Genomic DNA, 18,991 nt, shown 5'->3' with positions numbered 1-18,991 from the left:
GTGAGGTCCCTGGGTCCGCATCCCCGGAGTTGCTGCACTATTACATCCTGGGCTCTCCTGCCTAGTCCCTCCCCAGCTCACCAGTCTCCTTAGCAGGGTTAGTGATCATTCCCAACCCCTTGACTGCAGGAAAACAACCAGGGCAGGCGCAGCTCTGCTGGCAGAAGGAGATCCTGGTGGAAACGGGATTCGGGGGAATCCTCAGGCTTCTCCAGCATGAGTCATCCAGAGGTAAGTGCCATCGCTGTGACAGTTGGGAAACCCCTTCCTCAAGGGCTTCAGCCCCAGGAGATAGGGGGAGGAGCCCAGCATGTGCCCTGGAAATAGTGCCCCTGTGCAGGCCTGGGAGGGGCAGATTCAGAGGCTAGTATCTACCTCCTAATGAAAGAGCCTGACTTCTGACTAGCATATGTACAGCCATGCCTCAGTATGCAGTGGACGACACTGTAGAGATTGGTACCCACACTGTGGTGAGCAGGGCCTTGGCCGAGGGAGATGGGAGGGGTTCAGTGGGTACCCATCGAGGGGCACTTGGCCTCTGTGCTTTCCTGGAGAGTTTGGTGGACTCGGGTGGTGACCATCATTTGCAGGATCAGGTGGACTGCAGATTTCCCAGTGTTCGAGTCCCTCCGGGGACCCAGCACTGATGCTTTACCTGGCATGGGTGCTTCACACATTTGTAATGAAACCAGCAGAAGGGAGGCCGGCAAGAGCCCCTCCCCTGGGGTCTCAGCTGCATAGACACTCTGTCCCCCCTGGGGACAAGGTGAGATGTGGGGATGCCTGCAGCTGGGCTTTCTCCAAACCCCAGATATAACAACCTGGCCCACTGGATGAGGCCTCAACTTCTACCCAGGCAGCACAGATCACCATCCTCGGGTGACACTGACCACTACAGCAATGCCCATCCGAGACAGACAAGCATTCATCACACCTTCCTGGCCTTCTGTCCCCACTTATGCAGGAGGCAGCAGAAGTGGCCCTGGAGACTGAGGTGGAGTCAGGAGTCAGTGGCTACAGTGTCACAGGTGGAGGGGACCAGGGCATTTTTGTCAAGCAAGTGCTGAAGGACTCATCCGCTGCAAAACTATTCAGCCTAAGAGAAGGTACCACAACTGTCCCATCCCGGGGGGGGGGAGGGGGCTCCAATATCAACACCAGGATGGGAAGTAATGGAAACGGAGAAGCCTGGATGGGGGTGGACATCACTTGAAGCTTGGGATGACCCTATGGGCTTTGCGCAACCACTCCAGGCTGGGACTGCCTCCGTGCCCCGATTTTTTTCTGTGTGTTGTTTAAGGTACCACTGGGTAAATGGATATAGGCTATAGCCTTCTCTTTGCCAATGCAGCCCCCAGGCCATTTGTAATCTGGTGGGGACTGGAGCACTGAGCCTGGTTTCCTCTTCCTTTAGGGGATCAGCTTCTCAGTGCAACCATATTCTTTGACCACATGAAATATGAAGATGCTCTTAAGATCCTGCAGTACTCAGAGCCATACAAAGTCCAGTTCAGAATCAAACGGAAATTCTCGGCCAGCAGGGGAGAGGAGTTGGCCACTCAGCACCCTCAGCAAGGTTTAAAAGGCCAGGAAAAACAGGTAAGGTCCTATCCAGTGGCTCCCTTCCTGTGAACAGTGTCCAGGGCACATGCTATTGGACCCAAACCAAACAGCTTCTTCTCTGTTTCAGGACAAGGACACTGCTGATGGATACATGGAGACCCCTACAAAGACTATAGAGGCAGATGGAGATCGAGAAAGACTTATCTCTAAGTCCAGGGATGGTCGCCAGAGGCGGCCCCAAGACAGACTTTCCTGGCCAAAATTTCAAGCCTTAAGGAGCAAGCGAGGGACAGGCCCCCGACGTTCACACAGTTCCTCAGAAGCCTCAGAGCACAGGGACACACGTGACGTGTCCCCTACAAGCACAGACACAGAGACTCAGCTGACAACTGACAGCCAGGAGCAGAGGTCAGGGTCAGCAAGAAGAACAAGGAGGTTCATGAACCTGAGATTTGGGATGGGATTAGGTCAGGGTAAAAATACAACTGAGCAAACACACAGAGATCCCCAGCACAGGCAAGATCACTCTGGAGTGCTACAAGAGTCCCAGCCGCAGGAAGACGAGACACAGGCAACAGGGGTCACATCGACTGCGCAGATGCCCGTGGAGCCCGGGCATTCCAGCTTGGACAAAGGAGGCCCCAGGGAAATGGCGGTGAAGACAGACAGAAAACAAAGGAAGAAAAAGCAGTTGGCAAAGGAAGAGAAGCAGAAGTCAGCAGGCAAGCACAGAGCTGAGCCGGGCCCCGGAGGGAGCTGGGATGACGAGTGGGAGGAGCTACAGAGTCTGGAAACTGGCATTGCCCGACTGTCTCTTCAAGACAAGCATGAGCAAGGCAGGACACAGGTTCCACTACGAGACACGCAAGCCACGGAAGAGAGGTTTTCCAAAAGGAAGACGAAAGAATTGAAAAAGGTCACGAAAGAAGAAGGAACAGGGGAGACAGAACCAAGAGGATCGGGAAACAGGGACGAAGAAGGAACGCACCGCACAGAAGAACAACAGGGGGAAGTGATCCACACCTCGGGAGAGAGACCACAGCAGGGAGACGGGGGAAAAGAGCAGACGGAGGAAGGGAATGAAGACCAGGGCTCAGACATGGCAGAAATGAGGGTGAGGATGCCAAGATTCAGGGTACCGTCATTTGCCTGGTCGCCATCAAAGAATGTAATCACCATGCAAAAGGACAGAAATGAAATGGACACAAAGGAATACGAAAAACTAAAAGAGGGATTGGAAACACACACCAGTGGAGAGGAGAAAGAAACAGAAACGACACGGAACAAACAACACATTCCGAGACCACAAACGGATGACAAAGAAGAAAAAACCATACGAAAGAGTAAGCACACAGAAAAAGTGACGATGAAGGGCCACAAAGAGGAGCTGAGCAGCCCACAGGAAGGGTCCCTGCCCGGGATGGACACGGACATCCAGGACCTGGGAACAAAGCAAGAGCTGCACCTGACACGGACATACAAGGATGTGGCTGCCAAAGACAGCAAGTTCAAGATGCCCAAATTCAAGATGCCCTCTTTCGGGGTGACCTCGCCTGGCAAGCCCTCCGTGGAGGCCTCCCTAGAAGTGGCTGCCCCTAAGCTAGAGGCAGACGTGACTCTACCCTCAGTGCAGGGCGACCTCAAGACCCCTGACCTGAGCATTCAGCTGCCGTCCGCCGAACTGGAGGTAAAGGCCGGCCAGGTGGGCGTGAAGCTGCCCGAGGGCCAGCTGCCAGATGCAGAGCTGACCGCTCAGGCTGCTTCAGGATCGGACCTCAAGGGCCACCTGCCCAAGGTGCAGATGCCCAGCCTAAAGATGCCCAAGGTGGACCTGAAGGGCCCCCACGTGGACCTGAAGGCTCCCAAATTTGACGTGAAGGGCCCCAAGGGTGAGCTGAGAGCCGCGGGCGTGGAGGTGTCCCAGCCGGGCATCGACGTGGACATCCAGGTCCTTGGAGCAAAGCTGGAGGGGGACCTCGGCCTGACCCTAACCGACAAGGACGTAGCCGCCAAAGACAGCAAGTTCAAGATGCCCAAATTCAAGATGCCCTCTTTCGGGGTGTCCTCGCCTGGCAAGCCCTCCGTGGAGGCCTCCCTGGACGTGGCTGCCCCTAAGCTAGAGGCAGACGTGACTCTACCCTCAGTGCAGGGCGACCTCAAGACCCCTGACCTGAGCATTCAGCTGCCGTCCGCCGAACTGGAGGTTAAGGCCGGCCAGGTGGGCGTGAAGCTGCCCGAGGGCCAGCTGCCAGATGCAGAGATGCCCGCACAGGCTGCCGCAGGTTACGGCCTCAAGGGCCACCTGCCCAAGGTAGAGATGCCTAGCCTCAAGATGCCCAAGGTGGACCTGAAGGGCCCCCACGTGGACCTGAAGGCTCCCAAATTTGACGTGAAGGGCCCCAAGGGTGAGCTGAGCGGCCCAGACGTGGAGGGGTCGATGCCCGGCGTCGCCGTGGACATCCAGGTCCTTGGAGCAAAGCCGGAGGGGGACCTTGACTTGGCCGACAAGGACGTGGCCGCCAAAGACAGCAAGTTCAAGATGCCCAAATTCAAGATGCCCTCTTTCGGGGTGTCCTCGCCTGGCAAGCCCTCCGTGGAGGCCTCCCTGGACGTGGCTGCCCCTAAGCTAGAGGCAGACGTGACTCTACCCTCAGTGCAGGGCGACCTCAAGACCCCTGACCTGAGCATTCAGCTGCCGTCCGCCGAACTGGAGGTAAAGGCCGGCCAGGTGGGCGTGAAGCTGCCCGAGGGCCAGCTGCCAGATGCAGAGCTGACCGCTCAGGCTGCTTCAGGATCGGGCCTCAAGGGCCACCTGCCCAAGGTGCAGATGCCCAGCCTAAAGATGCCCAAGGTGGACCTGAAGGGCCCCCACGTGGACCTGAAGGCTCCCAAATTTGACGTGAAGGGCCCCAAGGGTGAGCTGAGAGCCGCGGGCGTGGAGGTGTCCCAGCCGGGCATCGACGTGGACATCCAGGCTTCTGGAACAAAGCTGGAGGGGGACCTCGGCCTGACCCTAACCGACAAGGACATAGCCGCCAAAGACAGCAAGTTCAAGATGCCCAAATTCAAGATGCCCTCTTTCGGGGTGTCCTCGCCTGGCAAGCCCTCCGTGGAGGCCTCCCTGGACGTGGCTGCCCCTAAGCTAGAGGCAGACGTGACTCTAACCTCAGTGCAGGGCGACCTCAAGACCCCTGACCTGAGCATTCAGCTGCCGTCCGCCGAACTGGAGGTTAAGGCCGGCCAGGTGGGCGTGAAGCTGCCCGAGGGCCAGCTGCCAGATGCAGAGATGCCCGCACAGGCTGCCGCAGGTTACGGCCTCAAGGGCCACCTGCCCAAGGTAGAGATGCCTAGCCTCAAGATGCCCAAGGTGGACCTGAAGGGCCCCCACGTGGACCTGAAGGCTCCCAAATTTGACGTGAAGGGCCCCAAGGGTGATATAAGAGCCCCGGGCGTGGAGGTGTCCCAGCCGGGCATCGACGTGGACATCCAGGCTTCTGGAACAAAGCTGGAGGGGGACCTCGGCCTGACCCTAACCGACAAGGACGTAGCCGCCAAAGACAGCAAGTTCAAGATGCCCAAATTCAAGATGCCCTCTTTCGGGGTGTCCTCGCCTGGCAAGCCCTCCGTGGAGGCCTCCCTGGACGTGGCTGCCCCTAAGCTAGAGGCAGACGTGACTCTACCCTCAGTGCAGGGCGACCTCAAGACCCCTGACCTGAGCATTCAGCTGCCGTCCGCCGAACTGGAGGTTAAGGCCGGCCAGGTGGGCGTGAAGCTGCCCGAGGGCCAGCTGCCAGATGCAGAGATGCCCGCACAGGCTGCCGCAGGTTACGGCCTCAAGGGCCACCTGCCCAAGGTAGAGATGCCTAGCCTCAAGATGCCCAAGGTGGACCTGAAGGGCCCCCACGTGGACCTGAAGGCTCCCAAATTTGACGTGAAGGGCCCCAAGGGTGAGCTGAGCGGCCCAGACGTGGAGGGGTCGATGCCCGGCGTCGCCGTGGACATCCAGGTCCTTGGAGCAAAGCCGGAGGGGGACCTTGACTTGGCCGACAAGGACGTGGCCGCCAAAGACAGCAAGTTCAAGATGCCCAAATTCAAGATGCCCTCTTTCGGGGTGTCCTCGCCTGGCAAGCCCTCCGTGGAGGCCTCCCTGGACGTGGCTGCCCCTAAGCTAGAGGCAGACGTGACTCTACCCTCAGTGCAGGGCGACCTCAAGACCCCTGACCTGAGCATTCAGCTGCCGTCTGCCGAACTGGAGGTAAAGGCCGGCCAGGTGGGCGTGAAGCTGCCCGAGGGCCAGCTGCCAGATGCAGAGCTGACCGCTCAGGCTGCTTCAGGATCGGGCCTCAAGGGCCACCTGCCCAAGGTGCAGATGCCCAGCCTAAAGATGCCCAAGGTGGACCTGAAGGGCCCCCACGTGGACCTGAAGGCTCCCAAATTTGACGTGAAGGGCCCCAAGGGTGAGCTGAGAGCCGCGGGCGTGGAGGTGTCCCAGCCGGGCATCGACGTGGACATCCATGCTTCTGGAACAAAGCTGGAGGGGGACCTCGGCCTGACCCTAACCGACAAGGACATAGCCGCCAAAGACAGCAAGTTCAAGATGCCCAAATTCAAGATGCCCTCTTTCGGGGTGTCCTCGCCTGGCAAGCCCTCCGTGGAGGCCTCCCTGGACGTGGCTGCCCCTAAGCTAGAGGCAGACGTGACTCTACCCTCAGTGCAGGGCGACCTCAAGACCCCTGACCTGAGCATTCAGCTGCCGTCCGCCGAACTGGAGGTTAAGGCCGGCCAGGTGGGCGTGAAGCTGCCCGAGGGCCAGCTGCCAGATGCAGAGATGCCCGCACAGGCTGCCGCAGGTTACGGCCTCAAGGGCCACCTGCCCAAGGTAGAGATGCCTAGCCTCAAGATGCCCAAGGTGGACCTGAAGGGCCCCCACGTGGACCTGAAGGCTCCCAAATTTGACGTGAAGGGCCCCAAGGGTGAGCTGAGCGGCCCAGACATGGAGGGGTCGATGCCCGGCGTCGCCGTGGACATCCAGGTCCTTGGAGCAAAGCCGGAGGGGGACCTTGACTTGGCCGACAAGGACGTGGCCGCCAAAGACAGCAAGTTCAAGATGCCCAAATTCAAGATGCCCTCTTTCGGGGTGTCCTCGCCTGGCAAGCCCTCCGTGGAGGCCTCCCTGGACGTGGCTGCCCCTAAGCTAGAGGAAGACGTGACTCTACCCTCAGTGCAGGGCGACCTCAAGACCCCTGACCTGAGCATTCAGCTGCCGTCCGCCGAACTGGAGGTAAAGGCCGGCCAGGTGGGCGTGAAGCTGCCCGAGGGCCAGCTGCCAGATGCAGAGCTGACCGCTCAGGCTGCTTCAGGATCGGGCCTCAAGGGCCACCTGCCCAAGGTGCAGATGCCCAGCCTAAAGATGCCCAAGGTGGACCTGAAGGGCCCCCACGTGGACCTGAAGGCTCCCAAATTTGACGTGAAGGGCCCCAAGGGTGATATAAGAGCCCCGGGCGTGGAGGTGTCCCAGCCGGGCATCGACGTGGACATCCAGGCTTCTGGAGCAAAGCCGGAGGGGGACCTCGGCCTGACCCTAACCGACAAGGACGTAGCCGCCAAAGACAGCAAGTTCAAGATGCCCAAATTCAAGATGCCCTCTTTCGGGGTGTCCTCGCCTGGCAAGCCCTCCGTGGAGGCCTCCCTGGACGTGGCTGCCCCTAAGCTAGAGGCAGACGTGACTCTACCCTCAGTGCAGGGCGACCTCAAGACCCCCTGACCTGAGCATTCAGCTGCCGTCCGCCGAACTGGAGGTTAAGGCCGGCCAGGTGGGCGTGAAGCTGCCCGAGGGCCAGCTGCCAGATGCAGAGATGCCCGCACAGGCTGCCGCAGGTTACGGCCTCAAGGGCCACCTGCCCAAGGTAGAGATGCCTAGCCTCAAGATGCCCAAGGTGGACCTGAAGGGCCCCCACGTGGACCTGAAGGCTCCCAAATTTGACGTGAAGGGCCCCAAGGGTGAGCTGAGAGCCGCGGGCGTGGAGGTGTCCCAGCCGGGCATCGACGTGGACATCCAGGCTTCTGGAACAAAGCTGGAGGGGGACCTCGGCCTGACCCTAACCGACAAGGACGTAGCCGCCAAAGACAGCAAGTTCAAGATGCCCAAATTCAAGATGCCCTCTTTCGGGGTGTCCTCGCCTGGCAAGCCCTCCGTGGAGGCCTCCCTGGACGTGGCTGCCCCTAAGCTAGAGGCTGACGTGACTCTAACCTCAGTGCAGGGCGACCTCAAGACCCCTGACCTGAGCATTCAGCTGCCGTCTGCCGAACTGGAGGTTAAAGCCGGCCAGGTGGGCGTGAAGCTGCCCGAGGGCCAGCTGCCAGATGCAGAGATGCCCGCACAGGCTGCCGCAGGTTACGGCCTCAAGGGCCACCTGCCCAAGGTAGAGATGCCTAGCCTCAAGATGCCCAAGGTGGACCTGAAGGGCCCCCACGTGGACCTGAAGGCTCCCAAATTTGACGTGAAGGGCCCCAAGGGTGAGCTGAGCGGCCCAGACGTGGAGGGGTCGATGCCCGGCGTCGCCGTGGACATCCAGGTCCTTGGAGCAAAGCCGGAGGGGGACCTTGACTTGGCCGACAAGGACGTGGCCGCCAAAGACAGCAAGTTCAAGATGCCCAAATTCAAGATGCCCTCTTTCGGGGTGTCCTCGCCTGGCAAGCCCTCCGTGGAGGCCTCCCTGGACGTGGCTGCCCCTAAGCTAGAGGCAGACGTGACTCTACCCTCAGTGCAGGGCGACCTCAAGACCCCTGACCTGAGCATTCAGCTGCCGTCCGCCGAACTGGAGGTAAAGGCCGGCCAGGTGGGCGTGAAGCTGCCCGAGGGCCAGCTGCCAGATGCAGAGCTGACCGCTCAGGCTGCTTCAGGATCGGGCCTCAAGGGCCACCTGCCCAAGGTAGAGATGCCTAGCCTCAAGATGCCCAAGGTGGACCTGAAGGGCCCCCACGTGGACCTGAAGGCTCCCAAATTTGACGTGAAGGGCCCCAAGGGTGAGCTGAGCGGCCCAGACGTGGAGGGGTCGATGCCCGGCGTCGCCGTGGACATCCAGGTCCTTGGAGCAAAACCGGAGGGGGACCTTGACTTGGCCGACAAGGACGTAGCCGCCAAAGACAGCAAGTTCAAGATGCCCAAATTCAAGATGCCCTCTTTCGGGGTGTCCTCGCCTGGCAAGCCCTCCGTGGAGGCCTCCCTGGTCGTGGCTGCCCCTAAGCTAGAGGCAGACGTGACTCTACCCTCAGTGCAGGGCGACCTCAAGACCCCTGACCTGAGCATTCAGCTGCCGTCCGCCGAACTGGAGGTAAAGGCCGGCCAGGTGGGCGTGAAGCTGCCCGAGGGCCAGCTGCCAGATGCAGAGCTGACCGCTCAGGCCGCTTCAGGATCGGGCCTCAAGGGCCACCTGCCCAAGGTGCAGATGCCCAGCCTAAAGATGCCCAAGGTGGACCTGAAGGGCCCCCACGTGGACCTGAAGGCTCCCAAATTTGACGTGAAGGGCCCCAAGGGTGAGCTGAGAGCCCCGGGCGTGGAGGTGTCCCAGCCGGGCATCGACGTGGACATCCAGGCTTCTGGAACAAAGCTGGAGGGGGACCTCGGCCTGACCCTAACCGACAAGGACGTAGCCGCCAAAGACAGCAAGTTCAAGATGCCCAAATTCAAGATGCCCTCTTTCGGGGTGTCCTCGCCTGGCAAGCCCTCCGTGGAGGCCTCCCTGGACGTGGCTGCACCTAAGCTAGAGGCAGACGTGACTCTACCCTCAGTGCAGGGCGACCTCAAGACCCCTGACCTGAGCATTCAGCTGCCGTCCGCCGAACTGGAGGTAAAGGCCGGCCAGGTGGGCGTGAAGCTGCCCGAGGGCCAGCTGCCAGATGCAGAGCTGACCGCTCAGGCCGCTTCAGGATCGGGCCTCAAGGGCCACCTGCCCAAGGTGCAGATGCCCAGCCTAAAGATGCCCAAGGTGGACCTGAAGGGCCCCCACGTGGACCTGAAGGCTCCCAAATTTGACGTGAAGGGCCCCAAGGGTGATATGAGAGCCCCGGGCGTGGAGGTGTCCCAGCCGGGCATCGACGTGGACATCCAGGCTTCTGGAACAAAGCTGGAGGGGGACCTCGGCCTGACCCTAACCGACAAGGACGTAGCCGCCAAAGACAGCAAGTTCAAGATGCCCAAATTCAAGATGCCCTCTTTCGGGGTGTCCTCGCCTGGCAAGCCCTCCGTGGAGGCCTCCCTGGACGTGGCTGCCCCTAAGCTAGAGGCAGACGTGACTCTACCCTCAGTGCAGGGAGACCTCAAGACCCCTGACCTGAGCATTCAGCTGCCGTCCGCCGAACTGGAGGTAAAGGCCGGCCAGGTGGGCGTGAAGCTGCCCGAGGGCCAGCTGCCAGATGCAGAGCTGACCGCTCAGGCTGCTTCAGGATCGGGCCTCAAGGGCCACCTGCCCAAGGTAGAGATGCCTAGCCTCAAGATGCCCAAGGTGGACCTGAAGGGCCCCCACGTGGACCTGAAGGCTCCCAAATTTGACGTGAAGGGCCCCAAGGGTGAGCTGAGCGGCCCAGACGTGGAGGGGTCGATGCCCGGCGTCGCCGTGGACATCCAGGTCCTTGGAGCAAAGCCGGAGGGGGACCTTGACTTGGCCGACAAGGACGTGGCCGCCAAAGACAGCAAGTTCAAGATGCCCAAATTCAAGATGCCCTCTTTCGGGGTGTCCTCGCCTGGCAAGCCCTCCGCGGAGGCCTCCCTGGACGTGGCTGCCCCTAAGCTAGAGGCAGACGTGACTCTACCCTCAGTGCAGGGCGACCTCAAGACCCCTGACCTGAGCATTCAGCTGCCGTCCGCCGAACTGGAGGTAAAGGCCGGCCAGGTGGGCGTGAAGCTGCCCGAGGGCCAGCTGCCAGATGCAGAGCTGACCGCTCAGGCTGCTTCAGGATCGGACCTCAAGGGCCACCTGCCCAAGGTGCAGATGCCCAGCCTAAAGATGCCCAAGGTGGACCTGAAGGGCCCCCACGTGGACCTGAAGGCTCCCAAATTTGACGTGAAGGGCCCCAAGGGTGAGCTGAGAGCCGCGGGCGTGGAGGTGTCCCAGCCGGGCATCGACGTGGACATCCAGGTCCTTGGAGCAAAGCTGGAGGGGGACCTCGGCCTGACCCTAACCGACAAGGACGTAGCCGCCAAAGACAGCAAGTTCAAGATGCCCAAATTCAAGATGCCCTCTTTCGGGGTGTCCTCGCCTGGCAAGCCCTCCGTGGAGGCCTCCCTGGACGTGGCTGCCCCTAAGCTAGAGGCAGACGTGACTCTACCCTCAGTGCAGGGCGACCTCAAGACCCCTGACCTGAGCATTCAGCTGCCGTCCGCCGAACTGGAGGTTAAGGCCGGCCAGGTGGGCGTGAAGCTGCCCGAGGGCCAGCTGCCAGATGCAGAGCTGACCGCTCAGGCTGCCGCAGGTTACGGCCTCAAGGGCCACCTGCCCAAGGTAGAGATGCCTAGCCTCAAGATGCCCAAGGTGGACCTGAAGGGCCCCCACGTGGACCTGAAGGCTCCCAAATTTGACGTGAAGGGCCCCAAGGGTGAGCTGAGCGGCCCAGACGTGGAGGGGTCGATGCCCGGCGTCGCCGTGGACATCCAGGTCCTTGGAGCAAAGCCGGAGGGGGACCTTGACTTGGCCGACAAGGACGTGGCCGCCAAAGACAGCAAGTTCAAGATGCCCAAATTCAAGATGCCCTCTTTCGGGGTGTCCTCGCCTGGCAAGCCCTCCGTGGAGGCCTCCCTGGACGTGGCTGCCCCTAAGCTAGAGGCAGACGTGACTCTACCCTCAGTGCAGGGCGACCTCAAGACCCCTGACCTGAGCATTCAGCTGCCGTCCGCCGAACTGGAGGTAAAGGCCGGCCAGGTGGGCGTGAAGCTGCCCGAGGGCCAGCTGCCAGATGCAGAGCTGACCGCTCAGGCTGCTTCAGGATCGGGCCTCAAGGGCCACCTGCCCAAGGTAGAGATGCCTAGCCTCAAGATGCCCAAGGTGGACCTGAAGGGCCCCCACGTGGACCTGAAGGCTCCCAAATTTGACGTGAAGGGCCCCAAGGGTGAGCTGAGCGGCCCAGACGTGGAGGGGTCGATGCCCGGCGTCGCCGTGGACATCCAGGTCCTTGGAGCAAAACCGGAGGGGGACCTTGACTTGGCCGACAAGGACGTGGCCGCCAAAGACAGCAAGTTCAAGATGCCCAAATTCAAGATGCCCTCTTTCGGGGTGTCCTCGCCTGGCAAGCCCTCCGTGGAGGCCTCCCTGGTCGTGGCTGCCCCTAAGCTAGAGGCAGACGTGACTCTACCCTCAGTGCAGGGCGACCTCAAGACCCCTGACCTGACCATTCAGCTGCCGTCCGCCGAACTGGAGGTAAAGGCCGGCCAGGTGGGCGTGAAGCTGCCCGAGGGCCAGCTGCCAGATGCAGAGCTGACCGCTCAGGCTGCTTCAGGATCGGGCCTCAAGGGCCACCTGCCCAAGGTGCAGATGCCCAGCCTAAAGATGCCCAAGGTGGACCTGAAGGGCCCCCACGTGGACCTGAAGGCTCCCAAATTTGACGTGAAGGGCCCCAAGGGTGAGCTGAGAGCCCCGGGCGTGGAGGTGTCCCAGCCGGGCATCGACGTGGACATCCAGGCTTCTGGAACAAAGCTGGAGGGGGGACCTCGGCCTGACCCTAACCGACAAGGACGTAGCCGCCAAAGACAGCAAGTTCAAGATGCCCAAATTCAAGATGCCCTCTTTCGGGGTGTCCTCGCCTGGCAAGCCCTCCGTGGAGGCCTCCCTGGACGTGGCTGCCCCTAAGCTAGAGGCAGACGTGACTCTACCCTCAGTGCAGGGCGACCTCAAGACCCCTGACCTGAGCATTCAGCTGCCGTCCGCCGAACTGGAGGTAAAGGCCGGCCAGGTGGGCGTGAAGCTGCCCGAGGGCCAGCTGCCAGATGCAGAGCTGACCGCTCAGGCCGCTTCAGGATCGGGCCTCAAGGGCCACCTGCCCAAGGTGCAGATGCCCAGCCTAAAGATGCCCAAGGTGGACCTGAAGGGCCCCCACGTGGACCTGAAGGCTCCCAAATTTGACGTGAAGGGCCCCAAGGGTGATATGAGAGCCCCGGGCGTGGAGGTGTCCCAGCCGGGCATCGACGTGGACATCCAGGCTTCTGGAACAAAGCTGGAGGGGGACCTCGGCCTGACCCTAACCGACAAGGACGTAGCCGCCAAAGACAGCAAGTTCAAGATGCCCAAATTCAAGATGCCCTCTTTCGGGGTGTCCTCGCCTGGCAAGCCCTCCGTGGAGGCCTCCCTGGACGTGGCTGCCCCTAAGCTAGAGGCAGACGTGACTCTACCCTCAGTGCAGGGAGACCTCAAGACCCCTGACCTGAGCATTCAGCTGCCGTCCGCCGAACTGGAGGTAAAGGCCGGCCAGGTGGGCGTGAAGCTGCCCGAGGGCCAGCTGCCAGATGCAGAGCTGACCGCTCAGGCTGCTTCAGGATCGGGCCTCAAGGGCCACCTGCCCAAGGTAGAGATGCCTAGCCTCAAGATGCCCAAGGTGGACCTGAAGGGCCCCCACGTGGACCTGAAGGCTCCCAAATTTGACGTGAAGGGCCCCAAGGGTGAGCTGAGCGGCCCAGACGTGGAGGGGTCGATGCCCGGCGTCGCCGTGGACATCCAGGTCCTTGGAGCAAAGCCGGAGGGGGACCTTGACTTGGCCGACAAGGACGTGGCCGCCAAAGACAGCAAGTTCAAGATGCCCAAATTCAAGATGCCCTCTTTCGGGGTGTCCTCGCCTGGCAAGCCCTCCGTGGAGGCCTCCCTGGACGTGGCTGCCCCTAAGCTAGAGGCAGACGTGACTCTACCCTCAGTGCAGGGCGACCTCAAGACCCCTGACCTGAGCATTCAGCTGCCGTCCGCCGAACTGGAGGTAAAGGCCGGCCAGGTGGGCGTGAAGCTGCCCGAGGGCCAGCTGCCAGATGCAGAGCTGACCGCTCAGGCTGCTTCAGGATCGGGCCTCAAGGGCCACCTGCCCAAGGTGCAGATGCCCAGCCTAAAGATGCCCAAGGTGGACCTGAAGGGCCCCCACGTGGACCTGAAGGCTCCCAAATTTGACGTGAAGGGCCCCAAGGGTGAGCTGAGAGCCGCGGGCGTGGAGGTGTCCCAGCCGGGCATCGACGTGGACATCCATGCTTCTGGAACAAAGCTGGAGGGGGACCTCGGCCTGACCCTAACCGACAAGGACATAGCCGCCAAAGACAGCAAGTTCAAGATGCCCAAATTCAAGATGCCCTCTTTCGGGGTGTCCTCGCCTGGCAAGCCCTCCGTGGAGGCCTCCCTGGACGTGGCTGCCCCTAAGCTAGAGGCAGACGTGACTCTACCCTCAGTGCAGGGCGACCTCAAGACCCCTGACCTGAGCATTCAGCTGCCGTCCGCCGAACTGGAGGTTAAGGCCGGCCAGGTGGGCGTGAAGCTGCCCGAGGGCCAGCTGCCAGATGCAGAGATGCCCGCACAGGCTGCCGCAGGTTACGGCCTCAAGGGCCACCTGCCCAAGGTAGAGATGCCTAGCCTCAAGATGCCCAAGGTGGACCTGAAGGGCCCCCACGTGGACCTGAAGGCTCCCAAATTTGACGTGAAGGGCCCCAAGGGTGAGCTGAGCGGCCCAGACGTGGAGGGGTCGATGCCCGGCGTCGCCGTGGACATCCAGGTCCTTGGAGCAAAGCCGGAGGGGGACCTTGACTTGGCCGACAAGGACGTGGCCGCCAAAGACAGCAAGTTCAAGATGCCCAAATTCAAGATGCCCTCTTTCGGGGTGTCCTCGCCTGGCAAGCCCTCCGTGGAGGCCTCCCTGGACGTGGCTGCCCCTAAGCTAGAGGCAGACGTGACTCTACCCTCAGTGCAGGGCGACCTCAAGACCCCTGACCTGAGCATTCAGCTGCCGTCCGCCGAACTGGAGGTAAAGGCCGGCCAGGTGGGCGTGAAGCTGCCCGAGGGCCAGCTGCCAGATGCAGAGCTGACCGCTCAGGCTGCTTCAGGATCGGGCCTCAAGGGCCACCTGCCCAAGGTGCAGATGCCCAGCCTAAAGATGCCCAAGGTGGACCTGAAGGGCCCCCACGTGGACCTGAAGGCTCCCAAATTTGACGTGAAGGGCCCCAAGGGTGATATAAGAGCCCCGGGCGTGGAGGTGTCCCAGCCGGGCATCGACGTGGACATCCAGGCTTCTGGAGCAAAGCCGGAGGGGGACCTCGGCCTGACCCTAACCGACAAGGACGTAGCCGCCAAAGACAGCAAGTTCAAGATGCCCAAATTCAAGATGCCCTCTTTCGGGGTGTCCTCGCCTGGCAAGCCCTCCGTGGAGGCCTCCCTGGACGTGGCTGCCCCTAAGCTAGAGGCAGACGTGACTCTACCCTCAGTGCAGGGCGACCTCAAGATCCCTGACCTGAGCATTCAGCTGCCGTCCGCCGAACTGGAGGTTAAGGCCGGCCAGGTGGGCGTGAAGCTGCCCGAGGGCCAGCTGCCAGATGCAGAGATGCCCGCACAGGCTGCCGCAGGTTACGGCCTCAAGGGCCACCTGCCCAAGGTAGAGATGCCTAGCCTCAAGATGCCCAAGGTGGACCTGAAGGGCCCCCACGTGGACCTGAAGGCTCCCCAAATTTGACGTGAAGGGCCCCAAGGGTGAGCTGAGAGCCGCGGGCGTGGAGGTGTCCCAGCCGGGCATCGACGTGGACATCCAGGCTTCTGGAACAAAGCTGGAGGGGGACCTCGGCCTGACCCTAACCGACAAGGACGTAGCCGCCAAAGACAGCAAGTTCAAGATGCCCAAATTCAAGATGCCCTCTTTCGGGGTGTCCTCGCCTGGCAAGCCCTCCGTGGAGGCCTCCCTGGACGTGGCTGCCCCTAAGCTAGAGGCTGACGTGACTCTAACCTCAGTGCAGGGCGACCTCAAGACCCCTGACCTGAGCATTCAGCTGCCGTCTGCCGAACTGGAGGTTAAGGCCGGCCAGGTGGGCGTGAAGCTGCCCGAGGGCCAGCTGCCAGATGCAGAGATGCCCGCACAGGCTGCCGCAGGTTACGGCCTCAAGGGCCACCTGCCCAAGGTAGAGATGCCTAGCCTCAAGATGCCCAAGGTGGACCTGAAGGGCCCCCACGTGGACCTGAAGGCTCCCAAATTTGACGTGAAGGGCCCCAAGGGTGAGCTGAGCGGCCCAGACGTGGAGGGGTCGATGCCCGGCGTCGCCGTGGACATCCAGGTCCTTGGAGCAAAGCCGGAGGGGGACCTTGACTTGGCCGACAAGGACGTGGCCGCCAAAGACAGCAAGTTCAAGATGCCCAAATTCAAGATGCCCTCTTTCGGGGTGTCCTCGCCTGGCAAGCCCTCCGTGGAGGCCTCCCTGGACGTGGCTGCCCCTAAGCTAGAGGCAGACGTGACTCTACCCTCAGTGCAGGGCGACCTCAAGACCCCTGACCTGAGCATTCAGCTGCCGTCCGCCGAACTGGAGGTAAAGGCCGGCCAGGTGGGCGTGAAGCTGCCCGAGGGCCAGCTGCCAGATGCAGAGCTGACCGCTCAGGCTGCTTCAGGATCGGGCCTCAAGGGCCACCTGCCCAAGGTAGAGATGCCTAGCCTCAAGATGCCCAAGGTGGACCTGAAGGGCCCCCACGTGGACCTGAAGGCTCCCAAATTTGACGTGAAGGGCCCCAAGGGTGAGCTGAGCGGCCCAGACGTGGAGGGGTCGATGCCCGGCGTCGCCGTGGACATCCAGGTCCTTGGAGCAAAACCGGAGGGGGACCTTGACTTGGCCGACAAGGACGTAGCCGCCAAAGACAGCAAGTTCAAGATGCCCAAATTCAAGATGCCCTCTTTCGGGGTGTCCTCGCCTGGCAAGCCCTCCGTGGAGGCCTCCCTGGTCGTGGCTGCCCCTAAGCTAGAGGCAGACGTGACTCTACCCTCAGTGCAGGGCGACCTCAAGACCCCTGACCTGAGCATTCAGCTGCCGTCCGCCGAACTGGAGGTAAAGGCCGGCCAGGTGGGCGTGAAGCTGCCCGAGGGCCAGCTGCCAGATGCAGAGCTGACCGCTCAGGCCGCTTCAGGATCGGGCCTCAAGGGCCACCTGCCCAAGGTGCAGATGCCCAGCCTAAAGATGCCCAAGGTGGACCTGAAGGGCCCCCACGTGGACCTGAAGGCTCCCAAATTTGACGTGAAGGGCCCCAAGGGTGAGCTGAGAGCCCCGGGCGTGGAGGTGTCCCAGCCGGGCATCGACGTGGACATCCAGGCTTCTGGAACAAAGCTGGAGGGGGACCTCGGCCTGACCCTAACCGACAAGGACGTAGCCGCCAAAGACAGCAAGTTCAAGATGCCCAAATTCAAGATGCCCTCTTTCGGGGTGTCCTCGCCTGGCAAGCCCTCCGTGGAGGCCTCCCTGGACGTGGCTGCCCCTAAGCTAGAGGCAGACGTGACTCTACCCTCAGTGCAGGGCGACCTCAAGACCCCTGACCTGAGCATTCAGCTGCCGTCCGCCGAACTGGAGGTAAAGGCCGGCCAGGTGGGCGTGAAGCTGCCCGAGGGCCAGCTGCCAGATGCAGAGCTGACCGCTCAGGCCGCTTCAGGATCGGGCCTCAAGGGCCACCTGCCCAAGGTGCAGATGCCCAGCCTAAAGATGCCCAAGGTGGACCTGAAGGGCCCCCACGTGGACCTGAAGGCTCCCAAATTTGACGTGAAGGGCCCCAAGGGTGATATGAGAGCCCCGGGCGTGGAGGTGTCCCAGCCGGGCATCGACGTGGACATCCAGGCTTCTGGAACAAAGCTGGAGGGGGACCTCGGCCTGACCCTAACCGACAAGGACGTAGCCGCCAAAGACAGCAAGTTCAAGATGCCCAAATTCAAGATGCCCTCTTTCGGGGTGTCCTCGCCTGGCAAGCCCTCCGTGGAGGCCTCCCTGGACGTGGCTGCCCCTAAGCTAGAGGCAGACGTGACTCTACCCTCAGTGCAGGGAGACCTCAAGACCCCTGACCTGAGCATTCAGCTGCCGTCCGCCGAACTGGAGGTAAAGGCCGGCCAGGTGGGCGTGAAGCTGCCCGAGGGCCAGCTGCCAGATGCAGAGCTGACCGCTCAGGCTGCTTCAGGATCGGGCCTCAAGGGCCACCTGCCCAAGGTAGAGATGCCTAGCCTCAAGATGCCCAAGGTGGACCTGAAGGGCCCCCACGTGGACCTGAAGGCTCCCAAATTTGACGTGAAGGGCCCCAAGGGTGAGCTGAGCGGCCCAGACGTGGAGGGGTCGATGCCCGGCGTCGCCGTGGACATCCAGGTCCTTGGAGCAAAGCCGGAGGGGGACCTTGACTTGGCCGACAAGGACGTGGCCGCCAAAGACAGCAAGTTCAAGATGCCCAAATTCAAGATGCCCTCTTTCGGGGTGTCCTCGCCTGGCAAGCCCTCCGCGGAGGCCTCCCTGGACGTGGCTGCCCCTAAGCTAGAGGCAGACGTGACTCTACCCTCAGTGCAGGGCGACCTCAAGACCCCTGACCTGAGCATTCAGCTGCCGTCCGCCGAACTGGAGGTAAAGGCCGGCCAGGTGGGCGTGAAGCTGCCCGAGGGCCAGCTGCCAGATGCAGAGCTGACCGCTCAGGCTGCTTCAGGATCGGACCTCAAGGGCCACCTGCCCAAGGTGCAGATGCCCAGCCTAAAGATGCCCAAGGTGGACCTGAAGGGCCCCCACGTGGACCTGAAGGCTCCCAAATTTGACGTGAAGGGCCCCAAGGGTGAGCTGAGAGCCGCGGGCGTGGAGGTGTCCCAGCCGGGCATCGACGTGGACATCCAGGTCCTTGGAGCAAAGCTGGAGGGGGACCTCGGCCTGACCCTAACCGACAAGGACGTAGCCGCCAAAGACAGCAAGTTCAAGATGCCCAAATTCAAGATGCCCTCTTTCGGGGTGTCCTCGCCTGGCAAGCCCTCCGTGGAGGCCTCCCTGGACGTGGCTGCCCCTAAGCTAGAGGCAGACGTGACTCTACCCTCAGTGCAGGGCGACCTCAAGACCCCTGACCTGAGCATTCAGCTGCCGTCCGCCGAACTGGAGGTTAAGGCCGGCCAGGTGGGCGTGAAGCTGCCCGAGGGCCAGCTGCCAGATGCAGAGCTGACCGCTCAGGCTGCCGCAGGTTACGGCCTCAAGGGCCACCTGCCCAAGGTAGAGATGCCTAGCCTCAAGATGCCCAAGGTGGACCTGAAGGGCCCCCACGTGGACCTGAAGGCTCCCAAATTTGACGTGAAGGGCCCCAAGGGTGAGCTGAGCGGCCCAGACGTGGAGGGGTCGATGCCCGGCGTCGCCGTGGACATCCAGGTCCTTGGAGCAAAGCCGGAGGGGGGACCTTGACTTGGCCGACAAGGACGTGGCCGCCAAAGACAGCAAGTTCAA

At 61.8% G+C, this 18,991-nt stretch overlaps 1 protein-coding gene across 1 annotated transcript in view; it reads left to right on the top strand.

Moving 5' to 3' along the window:
- The window catches only part of LOC127231032 (protein AHNAK2-like), a 29,824-nt gene extending 10,875 nt beyond the window's left edge, over nucleotides 1–18,949 (top strand). The window contains exons 5-12 of the mRNA XM_051196406.1: nucleotides 130–231; nucleotides 965–1,106; nucleotides 1,415–1,599; nucleotides 1,691–1,971; nucleotides 2,320–7,285; nucleotides 7,341–12,236; nucleotides 12,289–15,168; nucleotides 15,254–18,949. Coding sequence (XP_051052363.1) covers nucleotides 130–231; nucleotides 965–1,106; nucleotides 1,415–1,599; nucleotides 1,691–1,971; nucleotides 2,320–7,285; nucleotides 7,341–12,236; nucleotides 12,289–15,168; nucleotides 15,254–18,949 — 17,148 coding nt within the window. The remainder of the gene's footprint in view (nucleotides 1–129; nucleotides 232–964; nucleotides 1,107–1,414; nucleotides 1,600–1,690; nucleotides 1,972–2,319; nucleotides 7,286–7,340; nucleotides 12,237–12,288; nucleotides 15,169–15,253) is intronic.
- Nucleotides 18,950–18,991: the final 42 nt, after the last annotated feature.

The sequence above is a fragment of the Phodopus roborovskii genome, unplaced genomic scaffold, assembly GCF_943737965.1.
Source record: "Phodopus roborovskii unplaced genomic scaffold, PHOROB, whole genome shotgun sequence".
NCBI classification, from domain to species: domain Eukaryota; kingdom Metazoa; phylum Chordata; class Mammalia; order Rodentia; family Cricetidae; genus Phodopus; species Phodopus roborovskii.
The sequence above is the reverse complement of the archived record's forward strand: the minus strand, read 5'-3'. Positions and strand labels throughout refer to the sequence as shown.